Genomic DNA, 26,904 nt, shown 5'->3' with positions numbered 1-26,904 from the left:
GACGGTGGTGGGTGAAAGATGCGGCTCTCTTCAGCTGCAGTCCTTTTCACATCCCCTCCACTGAGGATGGGTACACTTAGATCATCCTTTCACCTACCCAGCCCTCTTCTCCCCCTGTCTTCCACCAACAATCACCTCCTCCAGGTTAGCCGCTTGCAGCCAGGGGAAGGGCTACGCCTGGCGAGAGCTCGGTTATCAAACCACTGTCCCCGCCCCTCCTCTCCACCTACATTCTGGGGGTTGTAGCAGACGTACAACCATTATTTCACAGCCTCCGACAAGCAATCTGTGCATTAGCAAGCCGAGCGTGGCCCAAGCCCAGCCCACTCCCCAGCTTGGCTCAGCTCAGCTAGTAATTACTGGCCACATCTCATCTGAGACGAGCTATTTCTCTTTCTGTTTAGAAAAATGTTGAGGAGGATGGTGCATCAATGCAAAGCTGCAACTGGAAACTCGCTATTACTCCTGCTACTGCACCAGCTTTTAGGGCAGTTTACTTTCGGTTGAAGAAGTAATATAAATAGGATCCTGCTCTATTTGAAACTGACATCAGACAAGAATGATGCAACCTGTACCCAACTGATAAAACCTTTAAAGCCATGGTTGGATCTGTCAGAAAAAATCCTCAGGCACACAGGAAGTGATGCTTTTTTCGATTTCCTGTGACACATAGAATATATAAAGAGTTGTTAGTATGAGCAGTTATAGCAACCATGACTGAACAGACAAAGAGGAGAGAAAAGAAGTCAAACTATTTTTCAAAGAAACCAGACAGAACCAATCTAACCAACTCATATTTTCTTAGCAAGTTTCAACCGTCACTTCAATCTGGTATGACCACATTGGACTCACCAAAGTAATTGCTAAGATCTGGGAGTGTGACGACATCACTACAAATTCTGATGGATTAAGAAACACAATCACATAATCAGACAAGTTGTAACCAATCCAAAAGTTTGCATGCCTGAGTTGGAGGTAATAATCTCATATTACAACCAAGACCCACTGGAAGTAAACAAACTGGCAAAATTGCGTCTGCCTCAATGCTTCGAGAGGTGGTTTGCTTACATCCTGAAGAAAATGAATCAGGGCAAACTCTGCATTGCTTCTTGTGGGTCTTCATCTTTGCACAGGAAAACTGTGTGTGCTCAATTACAGTTTACAATGGACTGTTTGGAATCATTCACCTTTGGCCACACTTGAGGTTTAACCTGCAGTGTTTCTTGCCCTATCAGACATCTTGTTAGTGAAGTCGGGGCATTCCCAGCATTCTCAACAATGGATTTTATGAGTACAATGTCATCATTACTGAATTATTCACAGAATTATTCTTTAAAACAATCCTTTACAAAATACCTTTTTTTTTTTCAGAAACACAATATGTATAATTTACACACTAAATTATACAGACTGTACTGTACTTTTGACTTTTCCTTACAGTAAGTCTATTCTCACACCAGTATTTCTGACAGCACATCTAGCTGAGCATGTTATTTTAGTATCCTTCCCACCCGTGTGTAATATATACCCACTTCCTCTATATGAGCATCTTTTCTGGTCAAACAACAGGAATGTAGTGACACATACAGCAGGAAGCTACGGCCTCTGACTATGATGGGTACATACCATGAAACCCTGTCATTACCACAAGGTTAACCATGTGATTAGCTGACTACACTTGAAAGTGAGGGTGGGAAGGTTAGAGGCGATTCACCAGGGCTTTGATATCATCTACATGGGAAGCACTTTCCTGAGCCTCTTTCAGCTTTCCTTTACTATTCGTCTCACCACCTCACTTCTCTACCTTCTTCTTGTTTCTTACCATCTCACCCCTATGTATCACTGTATGTCTGTCTCTTCCTCAGCCGCTGTCTTTAACTGCGTCATTCCCCTTGTTCTTTTTATCAAGTCTGTCATCCACTCCCTGTGTCCCTCCCTCCATGCCCTCACTCTGTCTCTTTGACATTCTATCCTCATGCAGGCCCGCTCTTTCTCTGTCCTACTCGTCTGTCATCCTCCCTCGCTCCTGTCATCTCTCATGTCCCCATTCTCTCAGTCCCTGTCCAACCTCTTCTTTCTTTATCGTTTCTCTCTCTCGTGCTCTCTCTTGCAAGTTTTGAATAGATAACTCAGAAGCTGCTTTATGGTCAGAAGCAAAAAAACAAAAAAGAAATTAAATATTATATCTCCTTAGTAGTGATGATTAAATGAAACTTTGTTGCAGTTAAAGTCAGATACAGTTGCTTTACATTCTCTGTTTGGAGACCCCTTCAGTACAGTAGGAGGGAGTCCACAACTCCCTCATATTGATTACCTGCCAGCTATGGACTGGGGGACACTACACACTGCATTCCACTGTGCATTATAAATGTAAAAATAACTGCCCCTCCACTCCCCACCCCCAGCTGCTGTGACATGCAGGGGTCATTACCACAATGATTCGGCAGGGAAATCGAAGTCAGAGCGCCTCTAACTCCTCTGTGACGGCTGCTAGGCTATCAGCCACTAAGACCCCCGAGTGATCCAACCAAAGGCGGGTGTGATTGCGGATGATAATGCCTTTAGAAATAGTCGTGCCTGCCTTCTTTTACCCAGATGCCCTATTTAAGCAGCAAAGAGCGTATAGCTCCAAGCCAGGATTCTATGTTTTTCCCGGCTGTGGGACAGGAGCAAAGATTTACCGAGGTGCAGCACCTCTGACGCACAATTTCTAGTCAAGAAAACCTTTGAAATGGGCAGAGAAAGACACACAATCCTCACCAATCTTTACTTAGCCTTCGGCTTAACATGACTATAAGCAATGTATGTTTGACTGCTCAATCCCCAGGCTGCTCCTCCACTCTTTATGCTTCACTCCAGCATGTTTTTATGCATATCCCTTCATTAACCACAACAACTATTACTACTTGAAGGGAACTGAGCCTATTTGTGCATTCCATATTCCCCTATGGATTTTATGAGAACATGCCATATGGACTTAAATATGATAGAGACTGACAGTTAGGAGGGGTGTGCAGAACTTAAAGATGAAGACACATTCATGTTTTCCTCAGGATGAATTCTACAACTTTGATTATCCTTTAACTTTTCATCCAGCACCATCATCAGGTCAACACCACAGTTTTAGTTTATTACCAATTCCCCATCAGCTTCGGTCACACTTTGTGTTTAATGCTAATTAGCAAATTTTGGCATTGTCATTGTGAGCATGTTAGCATCCTGATGAGGGTAGTATTTAGCACCACTGTGCATTAGTGCAGCTTTACAGAGCTGCTACCATAGCTGTAGACTCTTAGTCTAGTTTGAGTATGCATTACAAGTGGCCTTGTAATTGGTGCTGGTTCTCTGTTATATTCTTGCTCATCTGTCTTATACAGAAAGACCTAAAAAATATATATATTTATTAAAATCCTGTTTTAGCATAATGGATGGAAAACAGACAAACGGATGGGTAGATAGAAAGAAAGACAGATCAAGCTTGAGTCTCTTTTAGCTCAGTGTCTGCAGCGGCTCATTGCAGAAGCCTGACCATTCCAGTCACTGCACTGCAGTTAATTAAGGGTTTGTGTACGGTCATGAATGTCTCTTATAATGAGTGGCTGGCTGCTCGCCATCCCTCACCCATCCTCAATCCTCAACCCCCCCCCCGCCCGGCCCCTCCCATCCACAAGCTGCTGCCCATTAAATGCCTATCACCTTAAGAGCCCTGGGGAGAGAGTCAAGGCAGCAGCCACCCAATCCCACCAAATTGGTCCAATAGACCCTCATCAATGTGCAAACCCTGTGTGCTGGGCTGTCTGCTACGCACACACACTCAGCTGTCTAAACACACATAAACACACAAAGGGAAAGGCGTATGTAAATAAATGTTGGGCAAATACACACTACTTGAAAAGGCCAACTATCACACACATAAAGGTCATTTCACTGACATATTTCATAAGTTATTATATACACGTACACACACCCTCTTCTCTGCAGCAGCGCCACATCCAGCTCTGTCATATTAAGCGCTGTGATTGCTTGTCATGCGGGAGGCTTCTTTTTTTCTGCCCTCCCAACCCCCTCCCACCCCACCCTGCTCATGCCCCGCCGCTAAAATTGTCTCTAAAACCGCATGTCACTTTTGATTTGACCCGGCAGACCCTGAAACAATAACTTCATCAGGCCCTGTTAGAGTCTCATCCTGACCAGACAGCTACAAAAACAAACACTGATTTCCCTTCATCTAGTCTAGAGGGCACCTTTTCTTCTTCTTTGCACGGTCTCTTTCTCTCTCAGATGGGAGGAACACACAAATGGCCGTCACACTGCTGTCCTGTGCTCAAGGCTCATCTCCCTGCACTTTTTTTTCTTTGCAAAGGAGGAAAACTGTCACCTGCTGTAGTAGTAACACAAGATTAAATGGGTCACTTCACAGATGCTTGGACACTTGAAGAAATATGTCATGATACGCCAATATATGTGCACCGACTCTCGGAAGTATTACTGACCGCCCCCCCAACTCTGCATCAGAATCATAAGCCGCTTGTCAATATGGCTTACTTACAACTGTGTCACTGGCCCACAGTGTAACTCTGACACCAATACACTTAACTCCTCCAGAGCAAACTGTCTTGTCTGAACAGATCATCTTCTGACTTGGAGTTGCGGCTCACACGCACAATGCGGGGGTGTCGGCCATTTGTAGAGGAACTTGAGCTGTTTGGTAAACCAAGGGGAACGATAGCAATCAGGAGTATGTACGTCCTCAACTTCTCCTCACTCCGTGACCTCTTTCAGTGGAGAGCTGGGGGCCGACTGGGGCTGCTTGAAATGGGAGACCCTCTGGGCTGACATGTTGGTGTGAATGTATGTGTCCTCTTTTCAAGGACACTGGAGGCGGGGGGGGTGGGGGACGTGGGACAACATTGTGCATTTTTGAGTGTGATCCAACCTGTGTTCTCAATCCTGATGTTTCCCTCTGTATGCACACACAGCACAGTTATTCTCCTGTATTTTCCTTGCTGATGTCCACAGTTTGACAGTCTGTCTTTCCTGTTCCTTCTATTTGTTGTTGTATCACTCCTACACTAAACATGCTAAGTGTTGAGATAATAGAGTGAGGCTCAGCTATTATGTCAACAGTGCATATGCCAGACATTAAGTCTCATTATTATGAAGTTAGGGGATGGGAGCTAGGTCCCCCGTGGGCCCCTGACGGGCCTAATGATCTGATAATAGGATGACACGTGTAATGGCCCATCTCATTGGAATAGATTTATCTCTCTAACATTTCTGTAGAAAACGTACAGGTACACATATATCCCATATACTGAGCATGTGGTTTACACACCACATGCCAACACACACACATACATGTGCATTAATAGGCATTTGTCTGATAGATCCACCCACATGGGTGACACATACGTCAGAACGAGCGCAACCATATAGACAGAGAGTAAATCACAATTACAGTGATGAAGTGGCCTCTCAGCTCTCTTTATTGAAAGCAAATGGGGCCCAGGCCTGTCTCCGGTGCCTCCATTGCTGATGAGGACAAGGCTGTCCTCACTGGCTTGCAGTCCCACAGAGGAAACAACAGCAACGTTCAAAAGACATTCAGCAGATTCATTTGTCATCATTACACACAATTACGCACACAGCAAATTATATGTGCGTGAGGTGCAAATGTGCACACGCAAGCACTGAGGGAGTAGTCTCTCTCTGCTACCTGTGTAAGGTGTAATAAATCTGCACACACACATACAGAGACACACGCTCCCGTCAGGCCAGAGGGGTCTCTCATTTCAGAGGTCTATAGCCTGCCATTGCTAGAGAGTCCATATTTCACTCTCAAATGCACACATTAGTGTAGTATTCCTTTCGCAAACAAACACCCTCCCTCTTTCCTTACAGGGATTGATTAATCCATAAAAAAAGCTCTTTGCCTTCTCCCATCCTACTCCTCTAAGTAATTACCTCATCAGGTCTGTTTTTAACCCACATTCTTCCAACAGTATCCTGCAGTTATACGCCCCCCCCCCCCACTCTTCTCCCTACCTTCCCCTCATATCCCCATGACTCATAATAGAGGTCAGAGTGTGCATCAGTTCGAGTGGCGTGGTGGGACGTCCCAGTGGAGAGCCAGGATGCAAATATCGGTTAGGAAAAAGTATAAATAAAACCTCCACTGACATCAGCTGAAGAAAATCCAGGGAGAAAAACTACACCTGTCAGACACCCCCTCCACCTCCCCACCCACACTCCAACCCTTCACCACAAGTCCTGGTAACACATTAGTATTGGACCCTGGTTAAATGGTCGACCCTCTCGTCCCTTCATCCATCTATCCATCCAGATGAATGGTAATGACTACAGAGAGGGACAACTCCTGCTGAATTAAACATTTCCTTCCAATGAGGATCTTATTTTCCTCCTTTAGATGGCAGAACAGGGCGACATTTTTTTCCACTGCCAGAGGTACTTTATCATTGTGCAGCACAGGTGGATTGGAGGTCAATGACACAGACCCAGCATTGTTCTAATACATTCCATCTCGGGGCAAATGAGATGCATTTCGCTGTGAACTCTCAGTCTTCAGGGTCACGCCGTAACTGCCCCTGCAATCTATTTGACTGCCAGATTCAGGCTCCCTCTCTGGGAATGTGGCACGTGCCCAGCCCCATAATGGCTGCAGCTGCAGCAAGCCAGGGTCCAATCTCCCTAAAGTGTTACCCAGGAAATCCCATGTGATTGAAACAGTCCCTCTATCTCCTCTGTTTCACACTGCGCCGGTGTATTACTTTGTGTTTCATGTGCAAGCTCACCCAGAGACCATGACTGATTTATATTCTTTGCCTTTTCTCTCTTTTTCTTCCACTCTTTCCATGGTTTCTCTTTTCTGTCTCTCTTTCCTCTGCCATCTCTCTCTCTGTCATTCTCCTCACTTATCAGGTCGCCAGCTGACCATCTTCAACAGCCAGGCGTTCATCAAAATCGGTGGTGGTGGAGAGACAGGGCGCCACTTCCAGGGCCAGATCTCAGGTCTGTACTACAACGGCCTGCAGGTGCTCAAACTGGCAGCCGAGGGCGACCCCAATGTCCAGACCCAGGGCAACCTGCGGCTGGTGGGTGACGTGCCCTCTGTGCTCACCACTGACACCACCTCCACCACCCCGCTGGCTGACATGTCCACCACAATCATGGAGACAACCACCACCATGGCCACAACCACCACCCGCAAACAGCGCTCGCCCACCATGAGGGACAGTGTGACACAGGTGAGTGTGTGATCCAGGCTTGTTTACATGACTCACACTGAGAAGCTAAAAGAACAAAATGTGGCTAAAAGAAGGCTGCCATTTGAGTCACTGAGCCGGGGAGATATTTTGGTGCAGAGCGTTGTGATGAAACATTGCCAGTTACTTTTAATTGGCTTTTCTGAAGTTCCTCCAAAATCTCAAAGTGCTGAGAACAATATTTGAAAGATTAAACAGCATGGCCAAGTATCCAGATGACCCTCCTTGGACGAGTAGGCGTGCATTTCAAAAGAAATCATACGTCAGCTGCAAGGTCAAACAGTCACGTCCTCAGCGCAGCGTTGTGCGTGAACCTCCTCTTGTCAGCTCCCAGCCACATTCAGATGTTCGAACAGCCGTCAGCCTGAGAGGGAGTCACAGAACAGCTTTGTGTAGCTAGTCCTATTAAACCAATCAACACAGCAATTTTGATTTCCTCTAAGAAGATATGGCTGACTAAACCCCAGACGTGGTAGGATGCTGGAAACATATCCAGACAGATCAACAAAAGCTGCATGGGGGAGGAGAGGGTGGGGGTAATGAAAAAGGAAATCCTGCGGCAGCAACAGCGCAACAACTCAGGGTGCCCTAAACTTATATTTAGGACTCACGACTTCACAAAGGCTGTGATTCATGGTCTGATGATTATCCACATATGCTAAGTGTGGCCATCGCCGTCGCAGTAAGCAACAATTTAGCAAACAGTAGGAAAGCACTCTTGCCCACGTGCTGGAAGATGGAAGAGGCGGGTCATCCAGGCCCACTACTCTCATAAAAAGACCTAATAACGAGCTTCATGTGTTCCAGGGGGGAGTATGCTCCAGTCCACACCCAATACCATTAGTTACAAGCTGTGATGTGCAAAAACACCTTGCTGAATAGCATTTTTAGAATGTGGAAGAGATGCAAGCTACTCTTCCATATCTATGTTGGATGCAGATAATGTCATTTCTACATAATTCTAATCACTTTGTACTACTACTTAAACACTCTTGTCTGTTCATTAGACTTCAAACTTCAACTGTCCAACAAACTTTGATGATGTTGCAGGAAATACAAAGGCAAGGTGCCAATTACCAGTGCATTTCTTTCATTCAGTTGGGTTCATTAGTGCTGTTCAGGTTCATAGAAGCTTATCTGAGCTTATTGTCAGAAAGCCGCTCACACTCGTCCCTGACAACCATGATCAGCGGATTCTGAATATATTTAGACCGGCTCACTCTTTGTCCCTTTATCATCATCTGAAACCTGAGCAGATTCTGTCCTTTCAAAGTCCTATCTGTCTCATTTTGACTAAACGCAGCAGTGCCAATTAGCGTGAACTGAGGGTGAGGCTGTCGACGGCACAAATGTGCAATTCATGCCACTTTGTATCGCAAACCCCGGGTTCAAAGAAGATCGGGATGTTTTGCATCAATTCCGGTTTGGTTTTTTTTTTTTTTTTTACTTCCTCTTGTGCATTCTTAAAAATCTGTAGCCTCATCAAAGCAGCGCTCTGATGCCAGCTGACAAAAGATATGAAGGTGGTCATGTTCAAAAAACCAAGCACTTGCTTTGAGTCATGGTTGAGGCAGCCGTGTAATTACAAGCAAGTTAGAATTTTTGGATTTAAAGGTCGGTCAAAGCTCCTTCACAGACAACACCGTCTCGAGCAGGCCCAGTTGGCAGGACTTATTTAGATGAATGGTCTGTGGTTTAGTGTTTCTCTGCCTTCTCTATAAACATGAGATCAATGGAACCCGACTCTAAGATGTCACATGTAGCCATCCACTCAGTTCAATATCATATCTCTGGCCTCCAGACTTCTTGGCGGAAACATTCTTCCGTATTCAGCATGTAACAAGCTTTTATGGCAGTGGTCTGTGATGTGAAATTGGCAGCCATAGACAGCCCCATTTGATAAATTATCTGGAACCATTTTAGGATAGCAAAGGACTCTGCTTCTCTGTTGTTACAAGCCTTAATGTGTCCTGCACTTGCTGACAGACGTTTATGTTCGGTCATAAAAAAGCCAGAGTCCCACCTTTAGAGTGCTTTTTATTGCTAAGAATCTATTTTTCAGCTAGTGTACGCACATTTTAACAGCTACATCTTTATTATTATTATGTGCTTGGCGGAACATAGTGTATCGTCACTATAGCCCAAAATAGCATTAAGGATATGTGCTTGAGAATGAATAGACATCACAAATGACTCACTCATCCACATATTTTAATGAGTAAAGAGACAATATTTTGCAGTGCGCACAAAAACATAAAATCATTATTGGGGCGTGTAGTTGGTTACACAGTCCTGATCATTCATACAGATGGTCCCGGTGTGAGTGAATATTTTTTATTCTGGAATTTGTTCTAATTTGCAAAGAGATGTTAAGGGCCCAGCAAGTGCATCTGCTCCACCTCAACAAAGAGAGAGAATAAAACAATGAAGGGAGCTGAGTTAGTTATTTTAAAATGGTTACAGTCGACACAGTTGTAGTCTGGTAAAAAAAAAATTTAAGCAAAAAAAGTCCTGAAAGTTTGAGGATTATATTGATTTTGAACAGCTGAGAGGCACCAGACAGCATATGAAATCGTTTATATTTGCTCTTCTAAACAAATGGCGTCTGGTACGTCTGTCCTGGGAAAAAGCCTGTGGTGCACAGGAAGTTGTGTTGTTTTGTTTTTATATTTATGGCAGCAAAAGTAGATTGGAATAAATACAAGAAAAATGGCTTATTTAGCATGAGCAGTGGTGTGTATCGTAGCTGAGCAGACAAGAGAAAGCAAGTCATGTACTGAGACTCAGAGCTCATATACAACTCCAACTCTATCAAAATCACAGATGATCACTGTAGGTAGCTCAGATTTGGGTAGCATATATATCACTACACTTCTACACAGCATTGTAAATGATTAGATATTATGGAAGTTATTATTAAAATAAGCACAAAATTAGTTAGGTGCTTACAGGTAAAAGATAATGTCTGTTTTATAATGTGCATAACATCAACCTGTATGATCCTTTCATTATCTGGGAGAACTCTGTGTGTCTGTGTTAAGGAACACTGGGAATATGTTTTAAAGACACTTCTAAAACACACAGAATTGGAAAAACGTGGGGGGGGGGGTGTTACTCTGCACTAACCAATCAGCAGTCGTTTCCATCCTGTCAACATCATTTTCAGTTATCACAGAGACTGCAATAGTGTTGCTAGAAGCAGCTGATGTTTTTTATGTTGTTCCAAGAAATACACAGTTGATTCTTTTTTGGTGCTGTGTCAGTCTAACCCATTCTTGTTACCATTTTTATGGCCTTTTTTTTTTCCCCACTAATTATCTAACTCTTACACTGAAAGGTGACTTCCTCACTGACAAAGCTCGACTGGCTCAGCTGTGTTTACGATCGAAGGAACTGTGAGGCAGCAAGCACAACTTTTTTTCTGATTGATTTAGTGAGTGGTAGTTTGGTTTTTCCACCTTTATTTTGGTGACCGGTGGGTGTTCAGATAGACTGATCAGCCTATTACTGAATGATAATAAAGGATGATCATGATATTGAGGGAAATGGATAATTCACTTGTAGTTAGTTGAGTTGTGTATCATACACTACAGCCAAAATGTGAATAAAAAAGCATTAAAGGAAATGCCAGTGTAGGAAAAGTTAAAGGACTGTTCAGGAAAATTTCTTTGAAGAGAAAGGAATAATAATTTGTAATTGCAGCTCACACCAGTATCTTAACACTATAGATTACAGTTTTATCCTGGTGATCACTGATCTGCAGCAAATTACTTTTTCAAATTAACCTCCAGACCCTGCATCGGTTATATTAGTCACAGTCACATAATCGCATGAAGAACCGCTGTCCACCTGATTTCTTTCTCTTTTACTCTCTCACTTTCTCTCTCTCTCTCTCTCACTCACTCACTCTCTCACACACACACACACATATATATACATACAGTCCTTTGGGTAGTTAATAATCCATCCTATGGCGCCTGTGGTGTAATTTTGTGCTAGAGCAAACATAGTAATAGCATTATAAATACCGCAATGGGCAAAGCTAACAGGAACTATGGCGGTCTAATGAATATCCCCAGCACACGCCAAGACACAGCCGAGACAGGAGACAGGCTCGGGTGGCGGAAGGCAAGTGAGCGGAAACCCAAATTTCAATTTCTCCAAAAGCTCTGAGCTACCCGCCGTGCTGTAGCTTTGATCATAGTGGAATAATGCGCTTTGATGCTTAGAATAAAAGATCTACCTTTTGATGTGTGTGGGGGTCTGAGGGTTTTTTTTTTTTCCTTTACTTCACCCCTTGATACTGTGGGTTTCCATGAAACAGTTGGAGTCATCACTTGTCTCACTCTGACCCAAATTTGGTGTCAGGATGTTATAAAACTAAGATCACAAGCTACGCCCGTGCTGCTGCTATCTTAAATCGCGAGCACTCCCAGGTGTTTGTGATCTCCTTCTGATTGGTCTGGATGGTTCAAAGTTGTCTCCTTCGTAGATTCAAAGTTGGAGGTGGATGAAAAAAAAGTTCTGACCAGGTCAAACTGGAGTTTGAATATGCTCCTTCAGCTCTCCTCCAGCATTTATCAGTACACTGCGTTAGTGGGCCTCATGTGACAGTTTCCATCCAATAAATGACACGCTGATGTTGGTGGCTGTTCTCAATATTCAGGGGTGGGGGGTGGGGGTGAAGTACAATTTACAAGTGTGTCACAGATGTTGCACTAAATTAAAAGTGCGATAACTCCAGGAAAATTTGACTTTCAGTCTGAAAGACATTGGATTCTATAAACATTTTCTGATCTGTGGCCACAAACACACCCTGCTGTGGACAGCTACTGATGTCCTGGGGTGTTCGATTCAAAGAAGTGCCCATTTTAAAGGATTCATTATGTGCCATTTTATGTCAAGTTAGGGAAAGTGAAGCAGCTGATTGCATGGATGGACTAGAAATGTAAGGGCATGTTTGCATGGAGATGAGGATGGGAGACTAAAGCAGGATCATTAGGCCTACTTGACAGAGCCAGGTGATGTGTTCACACTCAATCTCGCACAATGTAATTAATAAATGATTACACCCAGGCTGTGGATTAATAACAGAGAGAAAACTCTGCGTAGCAGTGTGGCACTTGAATCAATTATGCTCATAAAAGCCCCCCATTTTCTATCGGATGGCCCCATCTCGAATAACAACCAGAGGCTGAGGAGAGAGGAGGTGGGGCGGGGACTGAGTGTCTAGACATGCAGCTGTGTGAGTCATTCAGTAGTGAGGACAAACCTTGGCTACTAAATTGGAACCACCTTGTCAGATTTAATCTGTTTTCATCTCAAGACCCCCGCTGCTGTACCTGCTGTACTTCTAAACCCCGCACTAACAGACCTCATGTCGACTGTCTTCCTTATCACACAGTTCAAATGTCCAAGAGTAATGTACTACAAGCTCTAGCTCCTGATACAAATAAAGATAACACACATATATATTTCCACAGTAGAAATTAAATGATAGTTGTGCAATCGAGCTCCCAGTGTCTGACTATTGTGCCCACTCAATGGAGAATGCCTACTGTTGTTTCTTTGATTGGTGGTGTTTGGTCAGAAAGAGTCTATTTTACTTTGGCTTCACGCCTCTGCTTACATAAATACACATGGGTGCTACTCATGAAGCACACCCACCTCCATATTTTCAGCACATTTGCTACTACTAACAAACTGCTTAACAATAAATCCTCGTGTTGTAACCAAAGACAGCTTTCTCTCCAGCAGCCTTTTTTAAAGTTTGCCTCTCCTACTTGCATTAGCTTGTGTGAAAGTAGGTATCAGTGGAACCAGAGACCTTCGCTGTGGCTGCCTGACGCTCTTAATCCTCTTGGATGTTCTGCGCATCCTCTACATAAATAAGATTTGTCCTGACTTTATCTCCACTCCCTTTCCTGTCTCTGTCCTTTCAGAATGCGGATGACCTTTTGGTAGCATCAGCTGAGTGTCCTAGCGATGACGAAGATTTGGAGGAGTGTGAGCCTGGAAATGGTGAGTCAACTCAGGGAGTTCTGTCTTCATTGTACTTGGTATCCAAAAACAAAGTGCAGCCTAGAAACTAAAGCAGACTTACCTAGACTAATGCTGTGTTCCTTGCCCCACTTTTATGTGACTGCACAGCCCTCTGTATGCAGCTCTGATTGGCCAGATGTGTACCCTCCAACCTCATTTCTTATTGGTTTTCCAAGCAGCAGGCAGTCAGCAGCACTGTGGTCCATCAGTTGCTTAGCCAAGTGGTAGTATCTGGCATTTACCCAGCTGTTGTGCCGCTCTCCTGCCCCGACTGTAACAAGACAGGACAGTTTCAACGTGGAAACGCAGCTTGTTCTGCGCGGCACACAGCTGTAGCCTGGCAGGCCCGGTGGCTGAGGCACCGTTAGTGTGAACAGCGGGTCAAGCAATGTTCTGACACCATGACAGGAGGTGGAAGTTAAAGGCCATGTGTTTTACTCCCTGCCTCTGTGGTTTCTAGTTCTATTAAGCTGGCCACAGTTGAAAACTGCCAAGAACCACATACAGTGAAGCCCGTGTGATTCGAATTACCGCTGCCGCTACAGTAAGGGCTCCCAAAAGTCCAGGAGACGAGACGAGAGAGATGAGATCCACATTTAATGACATTTTTATCTTGAACGAGCCTGTCTGACAAGGTTTTTCTTGTTAAGTGGCTTTACAGATTTAACTCTGGTGTGGGTGGGATGAAACCTGTCATTAAAACAGTGTCAGTACATATGCTGTTACAGTGCTAATTTCCAGGGATTAAAATAGTAGAACTTGTTCTTCAGGAATAGTGGTAATAACACCTGGGGTATTAGCAGTCATTTAAAATAAAGTTTATTAATGCACAGTTGATTAGCATATTACAGACTTCTGTGTCTGACTTGTGACTTCTAAAATATGCTAGCAACTTAAACAAAAATACTATTTATTTTATGCAATCTTTCACCTTTTTTTCTCTGCTGATGTCCCTCTGGAAATGTAAACAAACAATCTGACATTCAGATGCACTGCTCCCATATTGCTTGGCCTTTTCTGTAAACAGTGAAGAAGCATGACACATGGAGGGGGAGAGGGGGGTATGACACGCAACAGGGTAAGGTTAGCTAGTCATTCCAAATCACATATAATTGGATAAGTCTATGTCCTATATATTTAGTCATATATTTAGCAGTTGCTAAAGGATATCTGAACAGCTAACACATGGGAATAGGATAAGAACTGGGAAAGTGTGTTTGGGTTGCTTTGCACAGTTTTGCATGCAAGTACTGTTTAAATCTTTCTCCCAGAATTCCCCAGACCCTACCCTGGTAGCAACTGCTGTATAATAGTTTTATATATAATTTTGTAAAATAGAGAGAAACGCAAATAACAAAACAGAAAATCTATCACTAAATCTCTTGTAATGTCCTGAGGGTAGAGCAGACCATCACTTTAAAGAACAAATGACTAACAAAAAAGAACAACTCTGTGCTTCAATTTGTTAAGACTAAATTTTAAAAAGTTTTTTTTTTTCCAGGAATGGGGATTAGTGCTTTGAATAGAATATATGTTGGACTGTAAATGGCAGGAGATTATAGTAATCGGTATGTTTGTGTGAGGAGAAGCTGATCTGAACCTGTGTTGAGAGACTCGAGTGTAGCATTCTCCTGCGGTTTCTCTGTAGGTGGTTTGGGACCGAAATAGAGAGTCAATTCCCTTCTTATCGAAAGGAGAAATGAGAGTTTTTCGGTGGATGCTATGCCCAGGCTTAATCTCCCATGGGGAAACGCAACTCTCTCCCTCCCTCCCTCTCTCTCTCTCTCTCTCTCTTTCTCTCTCGTATGCCCACACAAACACATACATACAGCAGCAGACACGCTTACCTTCCCCAGACAGACACTTGTCTCTCTCGCTCTGTGGGTGTAAAGTTTTCCTCCCCTGCAGCCGTCTCTCCTGAGAAACAACAAAACACGCGCTCGCGTGCGCGCACATGCTCCGTATCACACCCTCCAGATGCCGTGAGAGCTCCAGCGAGGCGAGGGTCGGATAAGCCCCGGCAAAAACTGTGGACAAGGGAGAGAAGAATCAACATTGTCCGCAAAACATGCCCCCCCCCTCTCCCCGTCTCCATCACTGCTCCACAAACACAGGCCTGCAGTCATTGTATGATAGGACCGGTTCCCAGTGTTTTCAATTACATGTGAGAATGCATCTTATTGAAGTGCCTTCAGGAAGGTGGGAAAAAAATGTTAAGCACAGTTGTGGATTTTCTATTAAGCCGAGCAAGATATGACTGCTGTGAATTCATGGGGATCAATACAACACCTCCCTATATATAGCCAGCGGAGCTCCATCTGCTTTACCGATGTGTTTACCTGCAGCTGTGGGACTACAACACACAATTCCAGGCATGCAACTTGTTTTCTTGCCACTGCATTTGGTCCAGGAGTTTTTTTGGCTGTCTAGTGCTAAGTGATGACCCTCCATGTGAAAAGCTCAGGTGATGATAGCGGGGGCAGTCACAGCTGCTCGCTGACAAGCTTGAGAGTGGATGCAAAATAGACAAAGCACAGGACGCAGAGGGGAAAAAGACCCGAGGAAGAGACGAGCGTTTGGGGGGGGGGGGGGGCTGACCCTCATTGAGATTTGTGTCACGTTCCTTTGCGCTCAGAGCAGAACAGAGAAAACGGGGAGAGGAGAGGAGGCAGAGAGAAAGAGATGAGGAAGCCAAGTAGAGGATGCGAAATTAAAGAGAGCGAGCGTGCTGAAATTGGCGTGAACGACTCGTGCCTTTCCCACCAGGCTAATTAAACTTTGACTTTGTTAGGGAGCCTTAATTACATCACCCACTTAAAGCTTTGGTTTGGATCCACCAGTGCTGTTAATGAGCCTCTGTCAGAAGAGTGACAAGACCCAGGAAGTGGGGACCTGGATTACAAAAATGGAACATGACGTGGGGACGGAGTGACGAAGTGAACATTCACACACAGAGACACACACTAAGAAAGATATTTGAACACACACACACACACATAGACACTAATTGTATTCACAGTAACATAATTAGAGAAGATATCTTTCTCCAACAACAAACTCATGAACTCTCTTTTATTTTATCTCCGTATTTCACTTTCTGCCTTTTCTCTACCTCAGCACGACCTCACTTTCCTTCTCTCTTGCATACCTCCAAGCTACTTATCAGTCCCAGGATGTTGTAGGCGCTATATCAGTTTTACTCTGACAAGATCAGAGCTTTGAGGGGCTCCTCAATAATTCATCAGACGACACGCTGTAGAGACAACCTGCACACGCTCCTTTTTGGGTCAAGGTTTGAAATGAAGAGATTGGGTGATAGATGAGGGATGACCCAGAGCACCGAGCCCCCTCTTCGTTCAGCGTGACTCAGAGCATGGTCGATGGGTTTGGGTGTCAGTTATTTGTCAGTGTGATACTTTATTGATCTCCGTTAGCTAGCCTTCCTCCACAAGTAAACAGCCCCAGGTTTATGGTACGGGTTCCACAGGTTAGACGTTTGACATTGCAGAAGCTTGAACCTGCGTCCTCTGGATTCTCTCTATACAGCTACATCATCCTGCTCCCACAAAATCATCTGATGTTTGAGCGTTACTGTGACATCCAGTCCCTGCTACATTAAAGTGCAGCAGTTGGTAAAATTTGCGAGCATTTCCCAAATTTTCCCATTTTCTGTGAAAATACCGTGGGAGTTCAGACAGGATATCAAAATTGCACAAATAATGAGGGGACTGGTTGTGTTTGCATAATAACTGCATGATCACAAATCTCCAGTTGGACTGAAAAATAAAAACCGAGAACAAAATGGTTTACATTTTGTAAACAAAAAAAAGGGTGAAATGTCACAAATAGCTAACAAATTCTAAAAAGTTCAGATCAGATGCAGAACAAAGACTATTGGTTGAACTGAGTTACATTTACAAGGCTAGTTTATTTCTATGGCACCACACAGGAGACAGGACGAGATATAATGGAGACATAAACATAATTAAAAGATATAATATACAATATAAACATTTAATTGCTTCAGCACTCAATATATATTCACCATTTATTCATAATTGCTGTTGAAGAGTGGTACAATTACAACAGTTTATATATGCTACTTAGCTAGCTAAAATAGGATTATAGAGTTCATAGCGATGTATCAGAGGAATCAGGTGTTAGATTAGTTGGTTCTCTGTTAATGCACGCAACAAAACTTGAAACTGACTTTACATTCAGATGCCTTGTAACCAATTTATTTCATCACTGGTCAATGATGTAAAAAAAACATTTCTGCTGCAAAGCATCCAAAGTCTCATTGAAATTCTAATTAAAATCTGATGTTAATCCAAAGCAGTGAAAGGAGAATGGGCTCTTCTCCTCTCTTCCTTGTGCCACTGCTTTCTCAGCAGGAGGCCTTTCTATTCACACGCCAAACTGTAAACACATATCGTGGTATCTCCCAGGAGCATGGTGGAGAAACACTGGTTCACAATTTGTCTGAACCACTAAACCTAGTTATTCAATTTTCTATCACTTGTTTTTTCCAGACGTGGGTTAGTTTTAGAGTTAAGTTTTAAAAACCTTTTTAATTTAACAAATACAGTGAAAGGAAAGGCCTGTAGCAGAAAGGAAACAAGACGAACTATAAAGCAGAGGGGTGGTGAAGTAGGTTTTGATATGTCTGCATTCAGGTAGAGATTCTTTGTGCATGTTAGAGATTTATAGCACAGTGAGGTGGAAACACCAGGAAGCAGCCAAACAACAAATCCAGCCGGCTTCATGCAGTCGATCCAGGTGCTGATGAGCAGGAGGGAGGTGACTTTGACTGTAGCCAATATGTGACTCTCAGCGAGACACGATATGAGCGGGGCATCATCCCTTTGTGTCACAATAAATCACTTTGCCTGAGAGCGACAGCAGCTAATGCACCAGTTCATGGAGTCGAATGTATGAAGAAGCAGCCTTTTTTCCTCCCCTGTTTTACAGATTATATGGCCATAATTGTAGCTATTGTGGCATGATTTAAAAGCAAGCAAGGGAAAATATATTATGCTCGGACACCCTGTTGGATTTTCCATCTGCAGCCTAATCAAAGCTGAATTATAGAATGCTCAAACTCCAAACAACCTTTTTGCTCTAAATATTGCAAATGGATGTGAGCGGGGCGACGTGATCGGCAGAATAACGATGTTTGTCAGGAGACCGACATAGATGCATCAGTATCCATCTGCTATGTTCTCATTTTGAGCAAATAGAGGGGGGGTGTGAGTCATACTAGCAGCGCTGTGGAGTGGCGTGTGGGTAAAGATAAAGAAGAAATTTCATCATGTGGGCCAAACGTGGTTCCACCGCCTCAGCTGTTCACATCAATGGAGTCAAACTCAATCAATCAGGCTGAATATCTTTGAGTCTCTCTCGCTTTAACGCTTAAATGACACTGTTACAATGTTAAAAAAAGAGACGCCCACACACTGGCAATCGTGCTATATGTATTTTGCAGTGCCGTTTGCATCAGAACTAGTCTCAGTCAGGCCTGGTTATGGTTCAAACCATGAGGTGAGTCAGTCCAGAGTGAGAGCTTTGATGTAATATAGACACACAAACATAGTCTGCACCAGTGTTAAAAATACCTGAATATCTCACGCTCACTTGGGTTGACACTGTTGACAACCCGCATGTTAGAAACCCATCAGCTCCTCTGATGTTCTATCACTCTGTGGTTCTTGGCAGCTTTTCAGCAGGTGAATACAGCTATGAGCATACATGTTGTTTGTGATATGTGTTTTTTTTTCCAACTTTCTCATCCTGTCAGCAGCCTGCCTCCTGGTGCTGACTGAACAATCAGAACTGCATACAGAGAGAAGAGGGTGCAGTCGTGGGGGAAGGCAAGAGCCAATTGAAGTTGTTGATTGGGTTAAACTATGGGTGCTGTAGGCCTGGGTCACACAACAGGAAATGAAAAGATGGTTCACTTGATAACTGCCTAGAGTTCTGAGATGTGACTCTGTGACTCTGTGTGTGAGGGCTGAGATTCATTATTTTTCTAGTGGCCACTGCCTGCCAGTCATATGGGATGATGCCATAAGGCCTTCAGGCTTTGCCTCCACTATGCGTTAGAGTACCGCAGAGTGATGTGAGTGATTTGTTGGAACATAAATGTCTGTATTCTTCTCCTGAAGATCTAAAGCAGGGGTTATATAAGGTATACTTTACACTGAGAAACACAGTGTTCCTGTTTCTGCAACAATTACAAGAAGTGTTGACGGTAACAAGCCCATCCATTTGCAATGTCAGCCACATGTACTGTAAGTGGGGCATGCAGTGAGTGGAGGTAACTCCTCTGTAATGGGTGGGCTGCACTTCGAGCAGCAGGTATAAAGCTTGAAATTGCACTTACAGCATTTCTGCCGCACAGACAGATGGCAAAGTAAAGATAGCAACACTACCATCTCACCCTCAGTCACACATTCGTCCTTTATCTCTGAGGAACTATCTCTGAGGTCCCACCAGAATTTTTTTTTTCTCTTCTTCTGTGACTTTGACAAGTTATTTCACAAAACCAGAGGATTTTTTATTTTTTTTTGGAACGCACTAAACTTGCAAAATCTTTCTTGGTGTAGCTCCCCTTTGTTCCTCAAATGTGCCACCACGCTCTGCTGTCCTCTCTGCCTTCAAGGTGAAACACAGCCCTCAAACACAGAAAGAAAGAAAATATAATGGAGAGAAAAAACTTGAGCATTGCCATGGAAACTAGCCTTTCCAGCACTGCTACTGAAATAAGAAGTTAGAAGAAAGGTTGAAGAATTACTACATTTTTTCCCCCCTTTACAGCTCTCACATTTTGTTGCATTTCAAGGCCTGTTTCTGTCAAGTGTGTTGTTATATGCTGATATGTTGCAGTGGCTTTGTTAACTCAATGCATCACCCTTTGTAACAAAGCCTTTGCCATTCTTTTGAGTGAAAATGTATGGTTGTATAACTGACAAGGTTTGGGGGGCTCTGGGTTTGGGGTTTTCTGAGAGTTGCTGAGGTGAATAAAGGCCACGGGGGGAATTCTAACAATCCCAAATCCTGACCCTACACTTCCCCTATCATCCTCTCGAACTGCCTGACCCAACCCCTCTCCCACTGAGCCACTCTGATTTACCTCATCAAATGAACAAAGAGCCAGAGTCATGATTTTATGCTGGTGATGTTGGCATTTCTTTGGTCATGTTTTGCTGTTACCTTCCCTTTTTCTCCCCCTAAGATGTGCCATAATCTAATCCCCCCTGCCATGTTTTTTCAATTGTTTCCTTGACTGTGTCCCTTACACATTTGCCAGCCTGAAAAAGAAAATTGTTATGAAGTCGAATGTAGTGTATACACAGACTGTTACTGATATTCTGCCATGTTCTGTTAACATATACACAATATGTTTAACCATTTACCCCAGAGGTGGGCTTCCAGTCACTGACTGAATTCCTCCTAAATGAATGCAACTTTTCACAAATGACTTTATTTTACACCCAGTCATCTGTGTTCATTTCACAGAGGGGTAAGATCAGATTACATAACTTTAAGCTTGACATCAAAATTCTGGCTCATTAAGATGATTTTTTAACTGTTCACATGTGTTTAAGAAGAATGTGATTGCCCCATGTTTATGTATGGTGTTTGGGAGGGAAGTGGGCATCAGGGACTCATATAAAAAAAAAGGGAACAATAGTGTTTAATGCTCCGTCTCTGTAATGTGTACTGAGAGTTTGGGTTAGAAAGTAGGGGCATCAGTTTCCTGCAGCCGCTCCTGAGGTTTTTAAGCTAATTAGAAATGAGCCATAGAAACCACCATGCCCAAAGGGGGAAAATGGGATTGAGCCAATTTTTCATAAGAAATTGAGGGGGTGGGGAGCAAAAATACAGCGAATAATTCAACAATATATTTTTTTACGTTATGATTATTTTTCACCCAAGAAATAAAAAAAAGAGGACAGGAGGTAAAGAGGGGGGGGGAGTTGTTTATCACTATCCGAGAACAATCTTACACAGCTTTCTTTTTGTAATTTTTTTTTTCATGCAAAAATCATGCGGCCAATTTGTTGATGTAAGTGACCTGAACCTCGTGGTTTGCTATCTTATTTAACCAATCACAGCAGAAACATCTGAGCGTTAGCGTAGTAAGCATAGGTAAGACTAGAGAGTTAGCAGTGAAGGCTAGGCTGTGTAGTACAATAGATGTTAAGTTGTTGAGTGTAATTTGTAGTCTTACTTTTATCCTGTATTAGTGATATAACATGTAGGTCTGTGCAGCACAGGGAGTTAGGTCAGAACAGTCAGGTGCAGGATTAGAGTATTTTCTTACATCTTGTATTTTATTTCAGTTCAGAGTTAGTCAGCATATTAACTTTTTAAATAGAACAGACTAACTAAACTTATATAACTAACCTCATGTTAAGTGTTAGTGCTGTTCTAATACTGGTGTTGCTGTATTCATTTGAACTGTTTTTCTTTTGTTGACTGGAGGTGGTCTCTCTCTCAGGCGGTCCCTGACTCTCTTTTCCTCCATTGTCTCTTTCTTGTCCTAGGAGGTGAATTAGTGTTGCCCATAATAACGGTGGACTCCCTAGACCCCCCATCCATCGCCACCCGCTACCCAGTAATCCCCCCGCCCCCCACCACCTACCGCCCTTTCCTCACCCTGCTCGAAACCACCAAAGAGTCCCTCCCCTTGCCCAACGGGCGGCCCCCATGCCCCCTGGACCAGGAGGACTGCGAGGAGACCATCGAGGTGTCGGCGTACGGCTCGGGGGAGATGACCGAGTCGGATGACGAGGACTATTACAAAAACTCCCCCCTGGTCACCGACAGGACTGTCCTCCCTCCTCCCCCGGCCGTGGAGGGCGGCGTCCAGAACCCCCGAGACCGCCATTTCTCCCGCTTTCCCAACTCCCACCGCCCACCTCTCTCCTCCACCCCCACAGCCAACCCCGATCAGCTCAGCCCGCGCATCAAGCCGGCCGCTGGCGGCAGCAGTAGTAGCAACAACAACATCCCTGCCGGTAAAATGAACACCCGGGACCAGGTGCTGCTGCCACCGGCCCACCCCTCGTCAGACCCAGGCCACCGTAGAGTCCCGGGAATAACCTACCCCCCAAATTTCCCCCATGTCCCCACTCCAGATCCCACAGTCTCCCGAGAGAGGGCTCCCAGGCGCCGTGGAGGTGCAGCAGTCCAGCAGCACCACAGGAATGGTGGTGGGCATCGTGGCAGCCGCCGCCCTCTGCATCCTCATCCTGCTCTACGCCATGTACAAGTACCGCAACCGCGACGAGGGCTCCTACCAGGTGGACCAGAGCCGCAACTACATCAGCAACTCGGCCACGCAGAGCAATGGAGCCCTAGTGAAGGAGAAACAGCCCAGCACTGCCAAGACGGTCACCAAGAACAAGAAGAACAAAGACAAAGAGTACTACGTCTGAGGGAGTGCCGCCATGACACACAGAGACAGACAGCAGACGCACTTAGAGAAGGAAAGAGACAAGAGAGAGAAAGAGAGAGAGAGGGAGGGAGAAAAGGCAGTATATGGAAAAAGGAGAACATAACAGAGGGTAACTCATTATAAAACTCAGTATTGTCAGGTGGCCATACATGGTACCAATTCTAGTCGAACCAGAGGGAGGCAGCAAAATAAGACGCCAAGGTGACATCATGGTTCTGTTCACACCTTTCAGCTCTGCTTTGATTGATTTGACTCCTTATTAAATGTTAACCATGGTGTGGATTTAAGGAAAGGCTATTACACCTCAGATCTCAACACATACTGTGCCAACACCCGTGCACCAAATGCTGATAAAACAGTGATTTATGGGTTAGTATATGACAGGTTATTTAATATCTTGAGTACTGTAGGAAAGCACCACCATCAGTATTTGTGTCAGGGTCTGTACTTCATTCTGAGGCGAGCTTGTGGTGTAAGTCCGTCACCTTAGACAGTATCAACATATTATTTTCCAACTAGGCTTGAATTAGCAACTTGACATCCCTCTATAAAATCAATATACTGCCAGCTTACAGAAACACTGTGTCAAATCCAGCTCTCCCACCTCTGTAAGCGTTCGACATCTCTGATCCCTGACCTCTCGTCAGAACTCTCTCTCTCTCTTCCTCTCATTCGCTCGTGCACTCTGTTTCTCTCCTTGTCTACGGTGCTCAAGCAGCCGATGCAACGTAAACTCTGCCGTGTTTCAAGCATGTAGTATTCATTTACGAAAAAGAGATAAAAACTGTTTTTCTTTCTGTGGAGTTTAAAAAACAAAAAATATGACGATGATTGATGATCATAACAACGTTAAACGTAGCAACTTTGTGAGATACCACCGCTCCAACCTAATGGATGCTAACTTGTACGTTTAGCCGCCAAAAACTTGTTGAGGCCAAAACCCCTTGGTCGTCCTTTGTTCCAGCAGATCTGTGTCATGTGTTTCCGGGGCTCCAAGGTGCCCCCTAGTGGGCCAGCAGAGAAACTGTCAACGTCCTTACAGTTACTAATCACCGAAAAACAGAAAAAACCTCCAGCAAACAAGATGAACTCTGTTCTATATAATTATAAATATATGTATAGACGTTGCAGAAACCTATGGACCTAAATTGTGAGTGAGTGGAAAAGTGAGAGTTTGCTGATAATGCGCAGTGAAGATGGACTTTAGGATTTTTGGCGTCAGAACAGTTTCACCACCCAAAACCCCTGCTCCCCAGACCCCCAAAACCCCCTTCTCATGAACAGGATGGCTGATGCAATGCCTTGCTGCAAGACTCAGTCACTTTGGTTTGCTCTTTTTTTTTTTATTTGATTCTCTTCTCTGGAGAAACGAGAGACATTTTAGGGAAATTCTGAATTCATTCTTGCTGGAGTTCCACTGTGGAGAGAGATACCTTGCGGCTGAAAAAGCGACTGTGTCTTTCGCCCCTCCTCTCTAGCCTGACTGGACTGATGGCAGCCAATAGGCAAAGCAAACTTTGTGGGAAGAGCACACAAATAAAAAGGTGAACGGCAGTTCCCTGGAAGATGTACAACAGAACTCTAGTATTCCAATTTTCTCAACTCTATTAAAAAAAAGAAAACTGTACCATGAAAAGAAAAGAAAAATCCTGAAAAAAGTTTGTGAAATGTCTAAATATTTGACTCTCATCCCATTACTAAGAGAAATGTGTTTTCCCTACTATCATTCCTGTTTGGAGAAAAAAATGTCTATGATTCTGGGAAACTAAAATTTCTATGTATTTTTCTTTTGGTAATTGAGCAAATGAAACCACACATTCTCCTTTTCCAGGGGAGAACAGTTCCCTCCCTTTTAATCCATCCTCCATCTGTCATCCTCAATCTATTTTTTGTCCTGCATCTATTCCTTTTTCTCTGTAAGGCAGACTGTATGTCCTCTTACCCTGTGGAGAAAGCAGGCTCTATCCATCCTCCATCTTTTTTTTTAATTTGTTTTATATCTATTTCTGTCTATATGGCTAGAGACAAGATGGCAGCCATTTCATTTGACAGGCTCCATCGATTCACTCTCCTGCCACGTTTGTCTGGTTTCTCTCTCTCTCCATTCCAAGCATACTCCTCCCAGTATCTTCCTGTTCTTTCTAAATGTTATTGTAAAGTGTTCCAGTGAGATGACTCTAAATATGTGTACATTAACAGAGGGAATACACTTGGTTATATACTTCTTACTCCCTGTGTCACGTGGTCTCTTTATCGTCTCCTTGTCTTTCAGTCTGATTTGAGGCTTTGGACACTCACATGACACTCAATGCAAAAATTCAACTTATATCAGACTATTCAGCTATTCAGCTCTGACACTGGAGGACAATTTGTAGTTTGGTCTGTAATTTACATCAAAAATTAGATATGTCATTATGTAACCACACTGACATGATACACATATTTTTAGTTTTTGTGTGACTAACACTTTCCCAGGATATTATTAACCCAATGTACTGCCAATATACATCTATAAATCAGCTCAGAAATCTCAGGAAAAAAAACTGTTTCTCAAGTCCAGAACTTAACAAGAAACATTAGGTTTTTTTTGTTTGTTTGTTTTCCTCTGTATTGAAGTAATTCACTGACACTTGACTGTGCATCCACAGGCACATTGCAAACAGAGGTGCTAGTAGCTTATTGGGCATGCTTTTAATAGAGCCAATTTTCCGAATGTAAATAATATAGAATGAAAAACAGGGCTCAAGTTATAGTGTAATTCACTGACCCTATGGCAACATTGTACTTCCTGTTGAATGGAGGGGGTGGGGGGTGGAAGAGGGCATAACTTACTGTACTAAGTTAGACAAAGCTGGTGCTTAACTTAGTGCTGCAGAGAATTTTTCATATCGCTTACCACAACAGAGAGGTCTGGATCAGCTCAGGACAGCACCTCTGGAGCTGGTGTGTTGCACTGTCTACCTGAATAACAGCAGTGCGCTGGTGAGGTGCTGTCACTGTGATCTGTTACTTAAATCAGTCCTGCACTGGCAGAGCTACTGGTTACAAAAAAGTGTTATCATTTTATGGCCTACCAAGGTGTTGTGTGTCTTCACATACACAGATGCTCAGTCAGGAGTGTTATTCTGTAAGTGCTGCTAGGCTGTGATTACACAGTAATGTATGAAAACCATAAACACATCTAATTTTAATGACAATGAACACATTTCAACCCAACATACCACTTTCAAGTTACACAGAAATTACTCAGAAAAGTTTGAGTATTGTTTGACACCACTTTTGATGAGTTTTACTATACCTTGTCTTTTTTCATGAGGATTTTTCATTTTTTGAAAACAACAATTTTGGAAAATTTACATGCAAAACTATCATCAGTCAGATTAAAGCCTTTGTGAACAGCCTGCTTCACACCTCTGAAGGAAAATACTCTTCACATAGTGAAAGACAAATCATCACAAGTAGCCAATTAGCTTGGTGAAGATGTTTGAAAACCGTGGGGAAGGCATGCTAATGTTCCAGACTTCAGAAAGCAATCATACAACTCAAGAACAGTATCCAACACCTCTCCAATCAGGAGCAGCATGACGACTTTACTTGTGTTTTTTGTTTTTTTGAAAGATAGAGGCTGAGGTAAGTGCTCTAATGCTGTAGTGGTGATTTAAATTGAATATTTAAAAGTGACTGTACTCTAAGAAGCTATGACATTCTCCAGACTATTTGATCATGTCAATTGTGAGTTTCAAATGCACACAAGTTTTACTACGAGGTCTACTCGGGACCGGCTCTAAGCAGGGGCAAGAGGGCGCTGTGCGCCCCTAAACAAACGTCTTGCCCCGTCAAATCAAAAATTTAGAAGTTAAGAAAACACATTTTAATAGATTATCCAAACAAAGAATGTGTTAAAAGTTAACGCAATTAATCGTAGTTGTTTAAAAGTCCGATGAAAGAGATACAAGTTCTACATCTCATCTCTGTATCCCTCCGCGCTCTCTCTCTCTGTCTGTGTGTTTGAATCTGGTTAGCTCCTCCCACTCCCCCGCACTCGCCAGGGTCACTGTCGATGGTCGTCTGGGAAGAACGCAGAGAGGCGAAGAAACGAATTCGGAAAACACTTAA

At 43.5% G+C, this 26,904-nt stretch overlaps 1 protein-coding gene across 1 annotated transcript in view; it reads left to right on the top strand.

The window, feature by feature from the left end:
* Positions 1-22,869, top strand: part of nrxn2b (neurexin 2b) — a 609,692-nt gene extending 586,823 nt beyond the window's left edge. Inside the window, 4 exon segments of the mRNA XM_051075715.1 lie at positions 6,940-7,265; positions 13,226-13,304; positions 21,875-22,464; positions 22,466-22,869. Of these exon segments, the coding sequence (XP_050931672.1) occupies positions 6,940-7,265; positions 13,226-13,304; positions 21,875-22,464; positions 22,466-22,768 (1,298 nt within the window). The 3' untranslated portion in view covers positions 22,769-22,869.
* The last annotated feature ends 4,035 nt before the right edge of the window (positions 22,870-26,904 follow it).

Source organism: Lates calcarifer, linkage group LG14 (assembly GCF_001640805.2).
Source record: "Lates calcarifer isolate ASB-BC8 linkage group LG14, TLL_Latcal_v3, whole genome shotgun sequence".
Classification (NCBI taxonomy): domain Eukaryota; kingdom Metazoa; phylum Chordata; class Actinopteri; family Centropomidae; genus Lates; species Lates calcarifer.
This window is presented reverse-complemented; position numbering and strand designations above follow the sequence as displayed.